Source organism: Vulpes vulpes, chromosome 12 (genome assembly GCF_048418805.1).
Source record: "Vulpes vulpes isolate BD-2025 chromosome 12, VulVul3, whole genome shotgun sequence".
Taxonomy (NCBI): domain Eukaryota; kingdom Metazoa; phylum Chordata; class Mammalia; order Carnivora; family Canidae; genus Vulpes; species Vulpes vulpes.
Genome location: NC_132791.1, coordinates 51,729,777 through 51,748,774, shown reverse-complemented (window position 1 = coordinate 51,748,774; position 18,998 = coordinate 51,729,777). Strand labels below are relative to the sequence as shown.

At 37.6% G+C, this 18,998-nt stretch overlaps 1 protein-coding gene across 4 annotated transcripts in view; it reads left to right on the top strand.

The window, feature by feature from the left end:
* Positions 1-18,998, top strand: part of SEC24A (SEC24 homolog A, COPII coat complex component) — a 63,333-nt gene that overhangs the window by 31,627 nt on the left and 12,708 nt on the right. For all 4 annotated transcript variants that reach the window (XM_072728584.1, XM_072728585.1, XM_072728587.1 and 1 more), the window contains 8 exons: positions 474-583; positions 1,923-2,035; positions 4,231-4,349; positions 10,136-10,191; positions 11,266-11,472; positions 12,963-13,083; positions 13,642-13,800; positions 16,806-16,979. In XM_072728584.1, the coding sequence (XP_072584685.1) occupies positions 474-583; positions 1,923-2,035; positions 4,231-4,349; positions 10,136-10,191; positions 11,266-11,472; positions 12,963-13,083; positions 13,642-13,800; positions 16,806-16,979 (1,059 nt within the window). The remainder of the gene's footprint in view (positions 1-473; positions 584-1,922; positions 2,036-4,230; positions 4,350-10,135; positions 10,192-11,265; positions 11,473-12,962; positions 13,084-13,641; positions 13,801-16,805; positions 16,980-18,998) is intronic.

Here is an 18,998-nt window from a genome sequence, read left to right as displayed (position 1 = left end):
ACTAGTGTATTATAAGTGGTAGGCAACTAATGTTCTATAAAGGCCTCATTAATTAATGGAATTCACAGAACTGTTAGGCTTTAGCTTTAGGTTATAAAGTATTTTCACCATTGCTTTGTGTAGGGGCAGCCAGAGTCTATACATTTCATGTCAAGTGTACCATTACGAAATTTAAGACAAAATTTAGTCTCATGTTTAAGATAATAATTGGTATTTAATGAGTTTTATCCTTTCAAGATGTTTTAGGAAAGCAGTATTAGCAAGAATTAAGATAGCATATTAGAAGATAGAAAAAGAAAAATCACTGTGATTGTGGCTATAAAAGCAGAACTCAAAAACAAAGTATATTTATCCCTTAATATTTAGTCTGTATTGACTTATCTATAAATCCTCAAATTAAGAAAACAGCTAAGTGCAAGATAATATAATACTTAATCCTTTCAGTTTTATCATTGTATATTGTTAACTTACAGTTCCTGAGGAATTCATGTACAACCCTTTGACCAGAGTTTATGGAGAACCTCATAGAAGACCTGAAGTTCAGAATGCTACAATTGAGTTTATGGCTCCTTCAGAATACATGGTAAGCTTTCATTTTTTAATATAACATATTTATTTAACACTGAGCTTTATTTATATATTTATTTTAACACTGAGCTTTAAATAAAACATTGTAGCATTCTTTAACAAAATTTTATGTTGAGTATCTGAGGCCTTGCATTTAAAAAAAAATAATTATGCATAATGTTTAACTAGCACTTTACATTTTACAAAGCAAATTGGGAGATCTTGGGTAAAAATCTATGCCTTTTGGTTTGGTTACTCTTTCACCAAACCATAGTTGCCTCTTAATAGAGGGAATGTGAAGATAAGACATAACCTCAACTTTATATATTTTATTTTATCTTATTATGTTTTTATGGAGTAATCTCTGTCTGGGCAATGGGAAATAGAAATTATGAGGGTTCATTTTCTTTTCACCACAGAAAGTTCAATGTAGAAGACACTGTAGTCACAGTTTTGTGATATTTCAACGGTTGGTAATAGTTTTTCCTAGTGTAGCTGTCTCTTTGTTGAATTAAAGCCAAAAAATCAGAAGCATCTGTTCTTTTGTATTGGCCTCCTGAGGTGTCTTGTCTCCCAAGTTTTGCAGAACTGACTTCCTTTAAATTTGTAAACTTGCCTATTTCAAGATATTTTGCTCCTTCTTCATTTATCTCTTAGGTGACAGATGCTCTGAATTTGGCAAGTGGTCTGTGCAAAAAAAAAATAGAAAGTTAGTACAGTCCATGCCCAGTTCTCATTGTGGTTATTTGATGCTTTTTATTGAATTGGAGAACAATTCTTTGAGTTTAGAATTTTAAAATATAGTTGTACATTTTTATGGATCTTGTATAAAATGCGTTGGTTAAGGAACCAGCCCAGGCTAACTTGATTTGTCACTTTTACAACTGCAGTTTCCTTAAATTGTGAAATATAGTGTATTTCACACTATATGTGAAAAGTCTATAAAAATTTTAGACTATATGGAAAAGTCTATAAATCATAAATGTGTAGGTTACTAAATGATTATAAACACCTGTGTTAGCACCATGCAGGACAGAAATTGATCATTGCTAATATTTCCCAAAGCTCTCTGATTACATTTTCTCTCCATGTCCTAGAGAAAAACTCTTCTGACTTAAGGCAGTCACATCTTCACTTTTCTTTTTCTAACTTTGCATCTGAGAACAATGTAAGATAGTTTTGCCTGTAAAAAACTCCTGTTATTTCTGTTTTATTTTCTGAATCCATTATTGTTTATTATTGTCTCCATTTAATCTATAAATAATGTTTATTGTTTTGCTGTAGGTGGATTGGAGAAATGGTAAATTTAGATTTAATCCTGATAATGTATTTAATGAGATCTTTCTTTTCTTCAGTTAAGACCACCTCAACCTCCAGTGTACCTCTTTGTATTTGATGTATCTCACAATGCAGTTGAAACAGGATACTTGAATTCAGTTTGCCAGAGTTTGTTAGACAATCTGGATTTGTAAGTATCTTAATTCAGCTTAAATTTGAAACTAACAGTGTTTGCAAAAATGAATAAATAGTTTCAAAATACAAAACAGCTGTATATTGTGTTATAAAAGTCCATTTAAATTGGTTTGTTTCAGGGGATCCCTGGGTGGTGCAGTGGTTTGGCTCCTGCCTTTGGCCCAGGGCGCGATCCTGGAGACCCAGGATCGAGTCCCACGTCGGGCTCCCGGTGCATAGAGCCTGCTTCTCCCTCTGTCTCTGCCTCTCTCTCTCTCTCTCTTTCTGTGTGACTATCATAAATAAATAAAAATTTTAAAAATAAATAAATAAATTGGTTTGGTTTAGGGCTCATTCTCTGAAAAACAAATTTATTTTAACTTTTTATTAGGGAAAAACTTCAAACATGTAATAAATAGAAAGAACATAGTAGACTTCCAGGTACCCATCCCTCAACTTCCAACATTTTTAGTGTTCATCTGTTTTTGTTTCATCTAATCCCTCCCATACACACTTTTTCCCCCTTGAGTATTTTAACTCAATTCTCAGTCAGCATATACCTCTTACTTATGATTATTTTTAAGCCTAAAAATACAAGTATCACACCAAACAAAATTGGCAATAATTCCATAATATGACTTAATACCTGGTTCAATTTTGGTTTTATTTGTGTCAGAAATGTCTTTATTACAGATTTGTTAAAATAAGAATCCAAGCAGTGTGTACACATTGCATTTAATTGTCATATCTATTAAGTTTTAAAAATATCTATACTTTTTTTTTCTAAGATTTTATTTATTCATTAGAGACACAGAGAGAGAAGCAGAGATATAGGCAGAGGGAGAAGCAGGCTCTTTGTGGGGAACCCGATGTAGGACTCCATCCCGGGACTCTGGGATCATGCCCTCAGCCAAAGACAGATGCCCAACCACTGAGCCACCCAGGCGTCCCAAAATATTTATACTTTAAATGGTTCTTAGATACTTAGTGTAACCTGTAAAAGCTAGTATGACTTTTCTGTAATGAAATATGTGCTCTTGTGTGGTATGGAAGAATGTGAAGAGCCAGAACTTACCAGAAATGGACTAAGTCCTTTACCTGGGTGAAAGGAGTCTTCTTGTTCTTGCCAGCATTTGTATTTTTAATGTACAACAAGAATGAAAACTAGTTTATCTCTCTCCTTAAGAAACTGTAGGTCTACATATTTAAGTTCTTTAAGACAAATACTTTTGCTGCTCTTCTTAAGATGAACAACATAAGAACAGATGTGCAGTACCTTAATTTATATTTTATTTTAGGGGTGCCTGGGTGGCTCAGTTGGTTAAGTGTCCAATCCCTGATCTCAACTCAGGTGTTGATCTCAGGGTGGTGAATGGAGCCCACTTAAAAATAGACAGACAAAAAAAAAAAAAAGTAGACAGAGAGATAGATAATATTTTAGAGTTGCTAAATGGTAATTTTTGGAAATATTTTTGATAAAATCATCTACAAAGTTTTCACTACAAGAACATGAAAAGGGGGCAGCCCCAATGGCCCAGCGGTTTAGCACCTGCCTTCAGCCCGGGGTGTGATCCTGGAGTTCCTGGTTTGAGTCCCACGTCGGGCTCCCTGCATGGAGCCTGCTCCTCCCTCTGCCCCTTTCTCTCTCTGTGTGTGTCTCTCATGAATAAATAAATAAAATCTTAAAAAAAAAAAAGAACATGAAAAGGTTTGTATATATTTCAAAGTATTTTCTTATATACCATTTCCTGTGTGACTGATACAACTTTCTGTAGGTGTAACGAGTTTGGGATTGCTGTATTATTGCAGGGTTTTGTTGATTGTTTGGCTTATGCATAGTGTTTTCACTTTGGGTAGGGTATGTTTCATGCACATAAAGTGGATTAAACATTTACTTGGGACAATTTCTATAATACAAAAGTAGTTCTTTGTATGTTAACTTTTCACAGATATTTTTTTATATGTATGTATATGGGAAACTTGATGCAGGGATGCCTGGGTGGCTCAGTGATTGTCTGCCTTTGGCTCAGGTCATGATCCTGGGGTCCTGGGATTGAGTCCCGCATCAGGCTCCCTATAGGGAGCCTGCTTCCCCCTCTGCCTGTGTCTCTGGCTCTCTCTTTGTGTCTCTCATGAATAAATAAATAAAATCTTAAAAAACAAAACAAAACAAAACAACTCGATACAATACTTCTCTGAATTTGTTTGTAGGCTTCCTGGCAACACTAGGACAAAAATTGGCTTCATTACATTTGATAGTACAATCCACTTCTACAGTCTTCAAGAAGGTCTCTCTCAACCTCAGATGCTAATCGTTTCAGATATCGAAGGTATGTAGTATATACGTAAATTATTGAAATGCCTTAGGAATTTTCAGTTTTAGAAATGTATCATGAGTATTTGACATTATGTATGTATGTATGGTGTGTATGATATGACTGTAATATATTGAGGGAAAAGATCTTGAGTATAAAATCATAAGCTTATTGAAATTGTAAAAGTCCTCTGCTCCAATCCCTCATTTTACAGAAAAGGAAATAGTAATGGAGATAAAGTTAATTCTGAGGCAAACAAAAACAAGTTAATATTCAAACTCAGATTAAATGTAGGTTTCTTTTTCCCTTCTCGTTCATTCATTCAAAAAATATCTGAGGATAGAGATGTTAAGAATAATGGAATACGGGGTGCATGGGTGGCTTATTCGATTAAACATTTGCCTTGGCTCAAGTCATGATCCCAGGGTGCTGGGATCAAGACTGCTTCGCCCTCTTCTCCCCAGCTTGTGCTCTCTCTCGATGTCTGTGACTATTTTTTTGTCTCTCTCTCAAATAAAGATAGTCTTTAAACAAAAAAAAAAACCTCACATATATGCTAACCTGATTTTGGTTTTTTTGGGAGAGAAAGTGAGCACACACACATGAGTGGGGATGGGGGTGGTGGTGCCATAAGGAGAAAAGAATCTCAAGCAGGATTGGTGCCCAGTGCAAGGCCTGATGCAGGGCTTGATCCCATGACCCTGAAATCATGACCGGAACTAAAATCAACAGTCGGACACTTAACCAACTGAGCCATCCGGACGTCCCTGTGCTGACTTGATTTTTGACAAGGATATCAAGACCATTCAATGGGGAGAAGCCAGTCTTTTCAACAAATGGTTCTGGGAAAAGTAAACTTGCAAAAGAATGAAGTTGGGCCCTTAGCATATTAAAAAGGCAAGGAGGCCTTTGGGGCTGGGGCCTCACATTGGGTGTAGAGCTTATTTAAAAATCAATTTTTCGGGATCCCTGGGTGGCGCAGCGGTTTGGCGCCTGCCTTTGGCCCAGGGCGCGATCCTGGAGACCCAGGATCGAATCCCACATCGGGCTCCCGCTGCATGGAGCCTGCCTCCCTCTGCCTGTGTCTCTGCCTCTCTCTCGTTCTCTCTCTGTGTGACTATCATAAATAAATAAAAAATTTAAAAAAAAATCAATTTTTCAAAAAATGAAAGATAAAAATTAACAAGGCAGTAAATTTTCTATATTAAGTATGTTTTACCACAGTTAAGAAAAATTAACTCAAAATGAATCATAGACTGGAATGTGAGATTAAAACTGTTAGAAGAAAGTAAAAGAAAATATTTGTGACCTTGATTAGGTTGTGATTTCTTAGCTCTAACACCAAAAGCATAACAAAAGAAAAAAATAGCTGCACCTGGCCAGCTCTATCAGTAGAGCATCCAACTCTTGATCTTGCAGTCTTGAATTTGAGCCCGACGTTGGATGTAGCATTACCTTTAAAAAAAGGAAAATATATAAACTAGGTTTCTTCAAAATTAAAAAAAATAATTTAAAGATTTATTTATTTTAGAGAGAGAGTGAGGGCACACAAGCAGAGGGAGGGGCAGAGGGACAGGGAGAAAATCTCAAGCTGACTTTGCACTGAGTGTAGAGCCCGCCTTGGGGCTTGATCTCATGACCCTCATGAAATCAAGACTTGGCCATTTAACTGACTAAGCCACCCAGGTGCCCCCAAATTAAAAACTTTTGTGTTTCACCATCAAAAAAGTAAAAACAATCCATAGGATGAGAGAAAATATTTGCAAATCATATATCTGATCAGGAATTTATATCTAGATTATATAAAGAAATCTCTAGCTAACCAAAAAGACAACTTAATTAAAAAGTGGGTAAATGATTTGAATAGACATGTCTTTACTCAATGAACAGTGTTCAATATTTTCTATAAACAGTTGGCTGATAAGCCTTGAAAAGATACTCCATATCCTAAGTTACCAGGGAAATAAAAATGAAAACGACGAGACTAATTAGAAAATTCTCAAATTCAAAACTCAAATTGTTTTGCTGTCCTGAGCATGTTTCTGAACATCCATGGAAGTAGCCCGAGTGTTGGTTTGGGAGTTAAAAATAAGTTTTTGTGAGTAGGCAAACTGGCAAATATGGAATCCACAAATAGTGAGGATTCAATGTACATCTTTAAAGGGCAGTAGTTGAGGAGAGCCCCCTTCTGTCTTGATTATTTTACATCTCACAACAAATCACTAAGTTACTCATTCATTCTCTAACCTATTCACCGAAATACTTACTTTGCATAAAATGAAATCACCGAACAGGTGATTCTGATGATTGGCCAAATTGTGAATTCACTGATGCAGTCTATCCTCTCAGTTTTATACATAAGGTGATAGATGGAAAGTCCCTTCCTGGATGTCACATAGTGGCGGTTTAAAAAAAAAACAGTAGGGGCAGCCCAGGTGGCTCAGCGGTTTAGCGCTGCCTTCAGCCCAGGGTGTGATCCTGGAGACCCAGGATCGAGTCCCATGTCGGGTTTCCTGCATGGGGCCTGCTTCTCCCTCTCTCTGTGTCTCTCATGAATAAATAAATAAAATATTAAAAAAAAAAAAAGACAGTAACAAGTGAAGTATTTGCAAGAAAGTGGAGAAATTGGAACCCCCATACACTGCTAGTTGGGATGCGAAATGTTGCAGCCACTATGGAAAATAGTCTGCCACTTCCTCCAGAAGTTAGGTTACCACATGACCTAGCAATTCTACTCAGCATGTACAACATACTCAAGAAAATATGCATATGAGGGCAGCCCGGGTGGCTCAGCAGTTTAGCACCACCTTCAGCCCAGGGTGTGATCCTGGAGACCCCAGATCGAGTCCCACATCGGGCTCCCTGCATGGAGCCTGCTTCTCCCTCTGCCTGTGTCTCTGCCTCTCTCTCTCTGTGTCTCTCATGAGTAAATAAATAAAATATTTTTTAAAATAATAATTATTTAAAAAAATCTAATGTATTATTTAAAAAAAAAAAAAAAGAAAATATGCATTCGAATGTTCATAGCAACATAGCCAAAACCCTAATGCCCATTATTTGATGAATGGATAAACAAAAGGTGTATCCATACAATGAAATGTTATTTGTCAACAAAAAAGAATAAAGTACTGATAGGTGCTACACAACATGGATGAATCTTAAAAACATTATGCTGAATGTCAGAAGCCAGTCACAAAGGACCTCATACTGTGTGACTCTTTAGATTTTTCCTTTCGGAGAGGGAGAGTATGTGCACTCCTGTGGTAGGTTGGGGGAAGGGCAGAGGGAGAGAGAATCCTAAGCAGACTCCTCACTGAGTGCAGAGCTCGATGTGGGAATTGATCTCACGACTCCAAAATCATGACCGTGTGACTACATTCTGTGCCGAAATCGAGTCTATTTATTAGCTGTTGGACTGTTGGTTTCATCTCAGATAATGATCTTGGGGGTGCTTGGGATTCTCTGCCTCTCCCTTTGCTCCCCACCCCTCACCCCTATTGTGTATGCTCCCTTCCTCTCTAAAATAAATAAATAAAATATTTTTAAAATTATGAAATGTCCAGCATAGGCAAATCCAGAGATAGACTGGTGGCTGCCTAGTGCTGTGGGGGAGTTGGCAGGGATATGAAGAATGACTGCTAATTCACATGGGGTTTCTTTTTGGGATAATGAGATGGATCTGGAATTAGTGGTGATGGTTGTCCAATTCTGTGAATACATTTTTTTTTAAAAATCACTGAATTGTTATCTTCTACAAGGGTGAATTCTATGGTATGTGAATTCTATCTCAATAAAACTTTTTTTTTTTTTAAGATTTTTGTTTATTCATGAGAGACCCAGAGAGAGAGGCAGAGACATAGGCAGAGGGAGAAGCAGGCTCCTTGCAGGGAGCCTGATGTGGGACTTTATCCCGGGTCTCCAGGATCATGCCCTGGGCCGAAGGCAGGTGCTAAACCACTGAGCCACCCAGGCATCCCTCAATAAAACTTTTATTAAAGATTTTTTATTTTAATTTTTTAAAGATTTATTTTTTTTTAACTTTTTAAAAGATTTTATTTTATTATTCATGAGAGACAGAGAGAGAGGCAGAGACACAGGCAGAGGGAGAAGCAGGCTGCATGCAAGGAGTCTGATGTGAGACTCGAATCCAGGAATCTGGGATCACGCCCTGAGCCAAAGGCAGGCACTCAACTGCTGAGCCACCCAGGCATCCCTAAAGATTTATTTTAGAGAGAGAGCTTTCGTGCATGGAGGAGGAGGGGCAGGGGAGAGCAAGTCTTAGGCAGACTCCATGCTAAGTGTGGAGCCCAACATGGGGCTTGATCTTACTACCCTGAGATCACGACTTGAGTAGAAACCAAGAGTCATACACCAGCTGTGCCACCCAAATTACCCCAAAACGCTTTTTTATTTTTATTATTTTTAAAAAAGATTTTATTTATTTATTCATGAGAGACACAGAGAGAGTGGGAGACACACAGGCAGGGGGAGAAGCAGGCTCCATGCAGGAAGCGTAATGTGGGAGATCCCTGGTCTCCAGGATCATGCCTTGGGCTGAAGGCGGCACTAAACTGCTGAGCCACCCAGGCTGCCCAAAATGATTTTTAATTTTAAAGAAACAGAAGAAAATCTAAATTTTAAAGAAAGAAACAGAAGAAAGCTAAACAATCACTGTAGATATTAAATGTTTCAACTTATTTTGGGGGTATTTTTTTTTTTTACAAACATTAAAATGAGCCAATTTGACAAAAAACAATACCATGATGTAGTAAGTGAGACTTCTTGTAATCCTTTACCACCACCCATAGTTTGGTTCCTTTTAAAGGAAGAGAATTTAATTCCTAAGTAAGAATAAATTTGAATCCAAAGGAGCTCATATGAAGTGGTCAGTTAGCATATCTTCTGATTTACTTGATTTTGTAGTTCCATAAGTATAGGGGCTAATGGGGCCTTCTTTATGAGAGAGTATGTACTTTTTGAATGACAGAGGTATTGGTGGGCTAATGACTTTTTAAAAAATTATTTATGATAGAGAGACCATGAGCACACAGAGGGAGATGGAGAGGGAGAGGCAGAAGCTGGCTCCCTGTTGAGGAGGGAGTCTGACGTGGGCTGCCCTGAGCTGAAGACAGATGCTTAACGGCTTAACCGACTAAGCTACCCAGGCGCCCCATGGGCTATATTACTTTTTCATAAAGAGACAGCATTCTTTTCTTTTTTTTTTTTTTTTAAAGATTTTATTTATTTATTCATGAGAGACACAGAGAAGCAGAGACATAGGCAGAGAGAGAAGCAGGCTCCCGGCAGGGAGCCTGATGTGTGGGACTTGATCCCAGGACTCCAGGATCACGACCTGAGCCAAATGCAGATGCTCACCCACTGAGCCACCCAGATGCCCCAAGACAGAGCATTCTTGTGTGTCATCTTAGTCAACACTTTTTTTTTAATGCCAAGAGTGCTGGCTTTGAAGGCTAAGCAAGAATGGAAGGTAGGATTCTAAATTGTTGTCTTTAACCTAAGAAGCAGAGCACTTGTGTAAATCCATACTGTGTGCTTACAGATCAGTATTTTCTGATTAGGAGGCTATTTACCTTTTACATGCTAACATATAAGTTGCAACAAATACCTAAATCAGTGCTCCTTTGGTGGCATTTTGAACATAATTAAACAGTGCCAAATATAATAGAGGAGATTGCTTTTCTTTAAATTATGAGGGTGGTTAATTATTATCATCAGTGTTAAGTGTATGGAGCATCTTTAACAATTAAGTTTTATTTAAAATTTTTTTATTTATTTTTCAGATGTTTTTATACCTATGCCAGAGAATTTATTAGTAAATTTAAATGAAAGTAAAGAGGTAAGTTAATTTTCTTATTTGACATATTTAATTGAAATACTGAAGGAAAATATTCTCCAAATATACTTTAAGTAAAGTTTTGTTTCTTTCTGAGACATTTCTAAGATGTGTAACATTTTATATTTGCTGTTAGTTAAAATTCATCAGATGAATAGCTCTTGAATTTACCCTTGAACAGATGGCTTTTAAGTCTAACGTAGCAAGATACTTGTAATAGGGTAGAAGATAAGCGTGTTTCATAAAGGAAACCTGCCTTGCCAGCCATTTGGGAAATTGGGAGGGTTGCTCAGATTAGCTTCTGGTCACTACATAGAAGCACTTTAGCTAGGCTGCTTTCAGTGCCCTTTGCTTTTCTGATTCACAGAGTGTCATTGGGGTCAGTTCAGAAGAAACTTATTACCTGCCTGGAAATTGCCATGACATAATACAGTGAGAGGTGAACAGAATGTGTCTGAAGGGGGGTTGTTGTCTACCCTGTACATGCATATATGCCGTAGGGGTAACATTTTAACTAGCAAGTCTATGGTCTCAGCTGTTGGCAACAGTGACTTCACAATAGTGTGAAGTACTTTTTTTTCCCTTTAACTCTCTTTATTTATAAAACCTAACCTGAATAGGTAGTTGTTTTTCATTTGTAGTGGTATTACTAGTTGGCAAATTTACTGGCTATCTTAGACTTTTCAATAGGGGAAGAGTTAAACTCACTTTGGAACTGAAAAGAATAAAGTGTGTAGAGGTGATTGAGAAGGCCATGTTTGATGGCATTAAAAGAAAACAAATCTCTAAACTGTGATGGTTCTTTTGGATACATTTTGGACTTATAGTCTTGCTGGACTACTGCATGTGCAAGAACTGTAAGGCCCCAATTTTGATTTGTCTTGCTTGCCAATTTATGATGTTGACTTAAAATGGCTTTCTTGTCATTTGACCAACTTCATTGTTTACTGTACTGTCTGTAGATTTTCTGACCATCATCATGATTCAGTGTCTTGTCTGCTGTATTAGTTACTGACTTTTTGTGGAAAAAAATTTTAATTGTTAATACCTTTGAGTTTTCTTGCTTTATTTTACAAGCTTGTTCAAGATTTACTGAAAACTTTGCCACAAATGTTCACCAAGACCCTGGAAACCCAGAGTGCCTTGGGTCCTGCACTTCAGGCTGCCTTTAAGCTGATGTCCCCAACTGGTGGTCGAATGTCTGTCTTTCAAACACAACTTCCTACTCTTGGAGTAGGAGCCCTGAGACCACGAGAGGAGCCCAACCAAAGGTCATCTGCTAAGGTTAGAAAGTCATCAAGTGTATGTTACCATATATGCTTGTGCTCTGCTCTGTCGCTTTGACCAAAAAACTTGTTTTTCATTTATTTTTCAGTTGTGGAGAGGAGGGAGTATAAGGAAATAGATAAAGCATGTTTTGCTGATGTTAAATTTTTTATTTTATTACACTTTGCACCTGATTCAGTCTTACCTTATTTTTGGACCTTAGCAAGCCATTAGCATTGCAGCCTGCCTTTGATGAGAAAGCCTGGCATTCTAAAGAATATGCCTGTTAGGAACTAAGTAGAATGTGGATGACCATTAATGAGTAGTCTGCCATATTGATTGCCATCGATTGCTTTTGAGTACCTTGTGTATATAAACGTAGTTTGAGATCTGTATTTTTCAAAAGATAATGAGAGTTGCTGTATGCTCTAATGATGACAGTGTCAGTCCTGGGGTCAGTCTGCCTAAATTCTACTTCTTTTTAGATGTAGGAGCTTGAAGAATTAGTTAATTTCTTTGCCCTTCTGTTTCCTTATGTTTTATTTATAAAGTGAAAGTAATGATAGTAGTTAAAAGGACTTGCTTCTTATAGTAATTCAAAGGACTAAATAGATATCACACATGAATTAATTAATTAATTAATTGATTGATTAATTAATTAATTTTAAAGGTTTTATTTATTCATGAGAGAAGAGAGAGAGAGACACGCACAGACACAGGCAGAGGGAGAAGCAGGCTCCATGCAGGGAGCCTGACATGGGACTTGATTCCGGGTCTCCAGGATCCCACCCTGGGCTGAATGAAGGTGGCGCTAAACCTCTGAGCCACTGGGGCTGCCCCACACATGAATTATTTAGAACAGTTTCTGGCATTCTAACTATTTAATAGATTATTGAAATTAGCATAATAGATGTATTTCTTTTTAAAACTAGAAAATAGAAATTCTTTAATTTTTTTTTAAAGATTTAATTTATTTATTTGTGAGAGGCAGAGACATAGGCAGAGGGAGAATCAGACTCCTCGCAAGGAGCCCAATGCAGAACTTGATCCCGGACCCCGGGGTCATGCCCTGAGGTGAAGGTAGACTCTAAACCACTGAGCCACCCAGGTGTCCCGAAAATAGAAAATTATTAAGTAGTATGTTTTTTACTAAGAAAACCAAAAGAACATAAAATAAAGGATTTTTAGAATGCCCAACAATAATTGTTAACATTTTGGTGTATATATAGATAGGTTTTAAAATTTTATGACAAGGGGATCCCTGGGTGGCTCAGCGGTTTCACGCCTGCCTTTGGCCCAGGGCGTGATCCTGGAGTCCCAGGATCGAGTCCCGCATCGGGCTCTGGCATGGAGCCTGCTTCTCCCTCTGCCTGTGTCTCTGCCTCTCTCTCTCTCTCTATGTCTATCATAAATAAATAAAAATAAATCTTAAAAAAAATAAATAAAGTTTTATGACAATTTAACAATTAAATTAAATTTTTTTCCTTTATGTAATTTATCATTAATAGGAAATTCACTTGACACCATCCACTGACTTTTATAAGAAATTAGCCTTGGATTGTTCTGGTCAGCAGGTTGCTGTGGACTTATTCCTTCTCAGTGGACAGTATTCTGATTTGGCTTCTCTGGGTGAGTTCTTCCTCATGACTATTTTTCTCAAATGAATGTGAAGATATTTATATGATGATATTCTAAATAAAGGACAAAGTGAAGGAATTTTTATTCCCTTGGGAGAGTTAGTCTATTAAAAACCTTTATTTATGGGGATCCCTGGGTGGCCCAGCAGTTTAGTGCCTGCCTTCGGCCCAGGGCGTGATCCTGGAGTCCCGGGATTGAGTCCCACGTCAGCTCCCTGTGTGGAGCCTGCTTCTCCCTCTGCCTATGTCTCTGCCTCTCTCTCTTTCTCTCTCTCTCTCTCTCTCTCTCTCTGTGTCCCTCATGAATAAATAAATAATAATAATAATAATAATAAAATCTTTAAAAAAACAAAAACCTTTTTTTCTTCTAAATGTTTATATATTTCTAAACATTTGTAATGGAAACATTTTTGTACTATTATTTAAAGGAATAAAAATTCTTTTTTTGATTATACTTTGAGAGGCTAAGGAAAGATGGATTCAAAAACCAGTAGTTTTTTCATGCAGTAATAGTTAATTGCAGAATTTAAGAAGTGTGTGTTTCTTCCAGGTTGTATTTCTCGGTATTCAGCAGGTAGTGTCTATTACTATCCTTCTTACCACCATCAGCAGAACCCAGTACAAGTGCAGAAATTACAGAAGGAACTACAGAGATACCTCACTCGAAAGATTGGCTTTGAGGCAGTCATGAGGATTCGGTGCACAAAAGGTGGGGGCACTATTTTTTTTTTTTTTTTACATTTACCTAGATGTTACTTTTGATACCAGTAAATATGCATTTTTATCTAGTCTTATTTCATAAGTTTTGGTCTTCTAAGATATTTTACTTAAACTGATGGAATATGCAATTAAGAATAGAGAGGGAGGGATCCCTGGGTGGCACAGCGGTTTGGCACCTGCCTTTGGCCCAGGGCGCGATCCTGGAGACCCGGGATCGAATCCCACGTCGGGCTCCCGGTGCATGGAGCCTGCTTCTCCCTCTGCCTGTGTTTCTGCCTCTCTCTCTCTCTGTGTGACTATCATAAAAAAAAAAAAAAAAAAAAAAAAAGAATAGAGAGGGAAAAAAAGGCATAGAGGGGCAGCCCAGGTGGCTCAGCAGTTTAGCACTGCCTTCGGCCTAGGGCATGATCCTGGAGACCTGGGATCGAGTCCCCACATCAGGCTCCCTGCTTCTCCCTCTGCCTTTGTCTCTTCCTCTCTCTCTCTCTCTCTCTCTCGAATAAATAAAATAAAATATTAAAAAAAAAAAAGAATAGAGAAGAATAGAGCCAGGGTACCTGGCTGGCTCAGTTGCTAAAGCATGCAACTCTTGATTTCACGGTTGTGAGTTCAAGTCTCACGTTGGGTGTGGAGCCTACTTAAAAAAAAAAAAAAAAGAATAGAGAAGAAACAAAAGAAAATAGGGACTATTTTGAATGTACTGAAAGCCACTGCACTGTACACTGTATGTGTGATTTTTTTATGATATGTGAATTATATCTCATTTAAAAATCCTATCTCCCTCCACCCCCACAACTAAATAAGCATGATTTTTATTTCATTTATTCCCAGTAATAGTGAAATGTCTTTTTTTTCAAAGTTATTTTTTTGTTGTGGTAAAATACACCTAATATAAAATTTACCATGTTAGCCATTTTTAAGTATGCAACTGAATGACATTAGGTATATTCTCATTGTTGTACAACCATTCCCACCATTCATCTTTAGAAGTAGCAGGTCTTTTGGGATCCCTGGGTGGCGCAGCAGTTTGGCGCCTGCCTTTGGCTCAGGGTGCGATCCTGGAGACCCGGGATCGAATCCCACATCAGTCTCCCGGTGCATGGAGCCTGCTTCTCCCTCCGCCTGTGTCTCTACCTCTCTCTCTCTCTCTGTGACTATCATAAATAAATAAAAAAATTAAAAAAAATTAAAAAAAAAAGAAGTAGCAGGTCTTTTAATTTGTGCTTCTCTCATTCTGTCCTACTACTGACACTTTGCCTCAGTGTTGCTTTGAAAATAGTCTGACAGTTTCAGAATGCTTTAATCCAGTTTGTTTTTCAGGATAGATGCCTAAGGCTGCTAAATGAGAACTATTTTCTTAGGAAAATGGGAAATAATTCTTGATATTTTAATCCTTTACATTATCAATCTGGTTCTACTCTTTTATTCAGATTTTATTTTATTTTATTTTTTAAAGATTTTATTTATTTATTCATAGAGACAGAGAGAGAGAGAGAGGCAGAGATACAGGCAGAGGGAGAAGCAGGCTCCACGCAGAGAGCCTGACGTGGGACTCGATCCAGGGTCTCCAGGATCATGCCCTGGGCTGCAGGCCGCTCTAAACCGCTGCGCCACCGGGGCTGCCCTTTATTCAGATTTTAAAATAAGGTTGTTCTTTAAGAGATGCAAAACAATCATTTTTTTTTTGAAGTGGAAAGATTTTATGAAATAGCTAGCCAATAGAAAGATATCCAACGATAAGGATCCACAGACCTGGCCACTAGCTAGATGTTGAAATCTGTTGGTCAAACCATGTGCCAAATGAAGTTCTCTGTTATCCATCACTGTAATAAAAAGAAAAAATGTTTGAGTGAAACAACTAACAATAAAGCATTTGTAATATCTTATGTAAGGTATCAAACCCTTCTCTAAGGTTGTCACATCTCCAAACAACTCCGATTGTAGTGTCACTCATAACCAATTAGTTACCGCAGTAGCTTTCTGTTTCTGCTTCTTTTTGTGATCTGATTGGCTGGCTATAGATTGGAGGTTCCCACGACCTCCTTCTTGGGTTCAATTAATTTGCTAGAGAAGCTTACAGAACTCAGAGATACATTTTATTTTCTAGGTTACTGGTTTATTATAAAAGGATAAAATTCAGACAGGCACTAAGGTGGGCACTTGATGGGATGAACACTGGGTGTTTACTATATGTTGGCAAATTGAATTTAAATTAAAAAATTAATTAAAAAAATAAAAGGATAAAATTCAGGAACATCCAGATTGAAGAGGAGATGTAAAAGGCAAGGTACAGAGAAGGGGCAAAGAAAGCCATAGAGCTTGTGTAGCTTCCATGTTCTCTCTGAATGCATTACTCTTCATATATCTCCATGTGTTCACCAATCTGGAAGCTTTCCAAAGGTCCCCAACCTACTGGGTTTTTATGAAGGCTTCTTTACATAGTCATAGTTGATTAAATTATTGGTCATTAATGACTGATTGAACCTCCAGTTTATCTCTCCTCCCTGAAGGCTGTTGTTGGGGAACAGGTTGGACTGGAATTTCCAACCTTCTACTCATATGGTTGTGTCCTCTGGTAACCAACCAGCCCCTATCCTTTAGTTATGTAGGTGCTTTCCAAAGTCACTCCATCAACATAGCAAAAGACACTGTGGTGATTTTTGTTACTTAGGAAATTTTAAGAGTTTAGGAGCTCTGCGCCAGAAATGAGTGAAGATCAAGTACATATTTCTTATTATAAATCACAATATCACACCAAAACTTTTTTTTAAGTAGGCTCCACACCTAGTGTGGAGCCCTGTGAGGGTCTTGAACTCACAAGTCTCACATTAAGAGCTGAGCTGAAATTGAGTCGGATGCTTAACTGACTAAGCCACCAAGGTGTCCCTCACATCTAAAATTTTAAATTTACTCTCAGCCAATCTGATAAGTATATAATATACATATCTGTATATAGGTTTATATAAGTCATTTTGATAAAGTTTTCTCTTCTAGGTCTTTCCATTCATACTTTCCATGGGAACTTCTTTGTTCGGTCAACAGACTTACTGTCTTTGCCTAATGTAAACCCAGATGCTGGGTATGCAGTACAGATGTCTGTAGAAGAGAGTCTTACTGACACCCAGTTGGTTTCCTTTCAGTCTGCACTCTTGTATACATCCAGCAAAGGTGAGTGTGTTTTTTGTATCATTTCGTTTTTATCGTGGCAAAGACAGATAACATGAGGTCTACACTTTTAACAGATTTCTGAGTTTACAATCCAGTATTGTTAACTATAAATACAGTGTGTGGCAACAAAGGTAAGTTTTTTGATTTGGTCATGTATTCTTTGCCTTATAAAAAATACCCCCTCTTTTGGAGATACTCATGTCTATTAAAACCAAAAGAGTATTTCTAATCTTAAAATCTTTGTTGCTTTCCCTGGTAAAGCTAAAACGTGTCATATTTATTTTCCTTAACCATTGTATTTAACAGATATTTACTGAGAGTCTTCTTAGTGTCAGACTGATTGTTTAGAAAAATCTTGGTATTGCCAGATTGTTTTTCAGAAAGGTACCACTTTGTGGTCCCATCAAGGGCCCTTTTTATTTCAGTCTTTGATTTTGTGTGTCTTTGTGTCTCTCTCTGTCTCTATGTTTAGTTGCTGTTATGATAAGCTAAACTTTTATTTTTTAAGATTGTATTTATTTGTCAGAGAGTACACACAAGCAGGAGGAATAGCACTCAGAGAGAGAAGCAAGCACCCCGCTGAGCAAGGAGCTCAATGTGGGACTCATCTCAGGATGCTGGGATTATGACCTGAGCTGAAGGCTGACTTTTAACCAAGCCACCCAGGCGTCCCTTTGGCTAAACATTGTATCTATTTTCTTTCCTGTCTGGAATAGAAACTCTAAACAATGTTACTCTTTTTTGCAGATACTGTTTAGTCTTTTTAAAAGTAATTTGGGGGATCCCTGGGTAGCGCAGCGGTTTAGCGCCTGCCTTTCGCCCAGGGCGCGATCCTGGAGACCCGGGATCGAGTCCCACGTCGGGCTCCTGGTGCATGGAGCCTGCTTCTCCCTCTGCCTATGTCTCTGCCTCTCTCTCTCTCTCTCTCTGTGTCACTATCATAAATAAATTTTAAAAAACTTAAAAAAAAATAAAAGTAATTTGGGGGTGCCTGGGTAGCTCACTTGGTTAAGCCTCAACCTTCCACTCAGGTCATAATTCTGGGGTCCTGGGGTTGAGCCTTATGTCTGGCTTCCTGCTCAGGGTGAAGTCTGCTTCTATCTCTGTCCCTCCTACTGCTCATGCTTGAGTACACACTCTCTCTCTTCTTTCTCAATAAATAAAAATTTTTTAAAAAGTATGTATGAGCTCCTTATATATACATTTTCATCAGTCTTCATGTCTCAAGACAAGTAGGTTGTGAGTATATTGCGTATCATTTCTAGGTTTTTTTACTTGTTCTTTTTCAGTAGTTTTCAAGGTCTTGCTGCTTAGAAATTTTTAAAAGATTGACTTAATATTTGATATTTGATGATTGCCAAAAAGTTTTCATTTTTGTTTCTGTATTGGTTTTTGTTATTGTCGGTAATTACCAAAAAGAAAATACTATATTAAGTGATCTCTTTTAAAAATTGTTTTCTGTGTTTAAAGAAGAAAGTGTAAGATTTCTCTGGGCTTTAAATATCAAATCAGACTCGAAAACACATGTGGAAGTAGTGTTGTTGTAACATGTATATTCAAAGTTTTTATTAGGAAAAAAGATAAAGTAACCAAAAGGTTCAGAAAAGAGATTATTAGAAGGTAGTATGTTACCATCATTTAATTATCCCTTTTCAGTAATAACTTGAACAAAAAGAATTTTTGAGAGAAAGAGAGGGGGCATGTGTGCTCAAGTTGGGGGGTGGGGGGGTGGGGGTTGGGTAAGAGCAGAGTTGGAGAGGAAGAGGCAGATTCCCTGCTGAGCAAGAAGGTGTGGATGCCTGTGCAGGGCTTGATCTGAGGCGCACCAAACAGAAATAATTTTGTAGCCAAATAATAAAAGGGATGAAACTTAAAAGTTTTATTCATTAAATATTTGATATTATTTCTGCATACTGAATAACCCTTTTTGGTTCTAAATTGAAAAGAAGTGATTTTTCCAAGGGACTTTAATATAAGTTTTCTAATGGAACGCCTGGGTAGCTCAGCAGTTTAATGCCT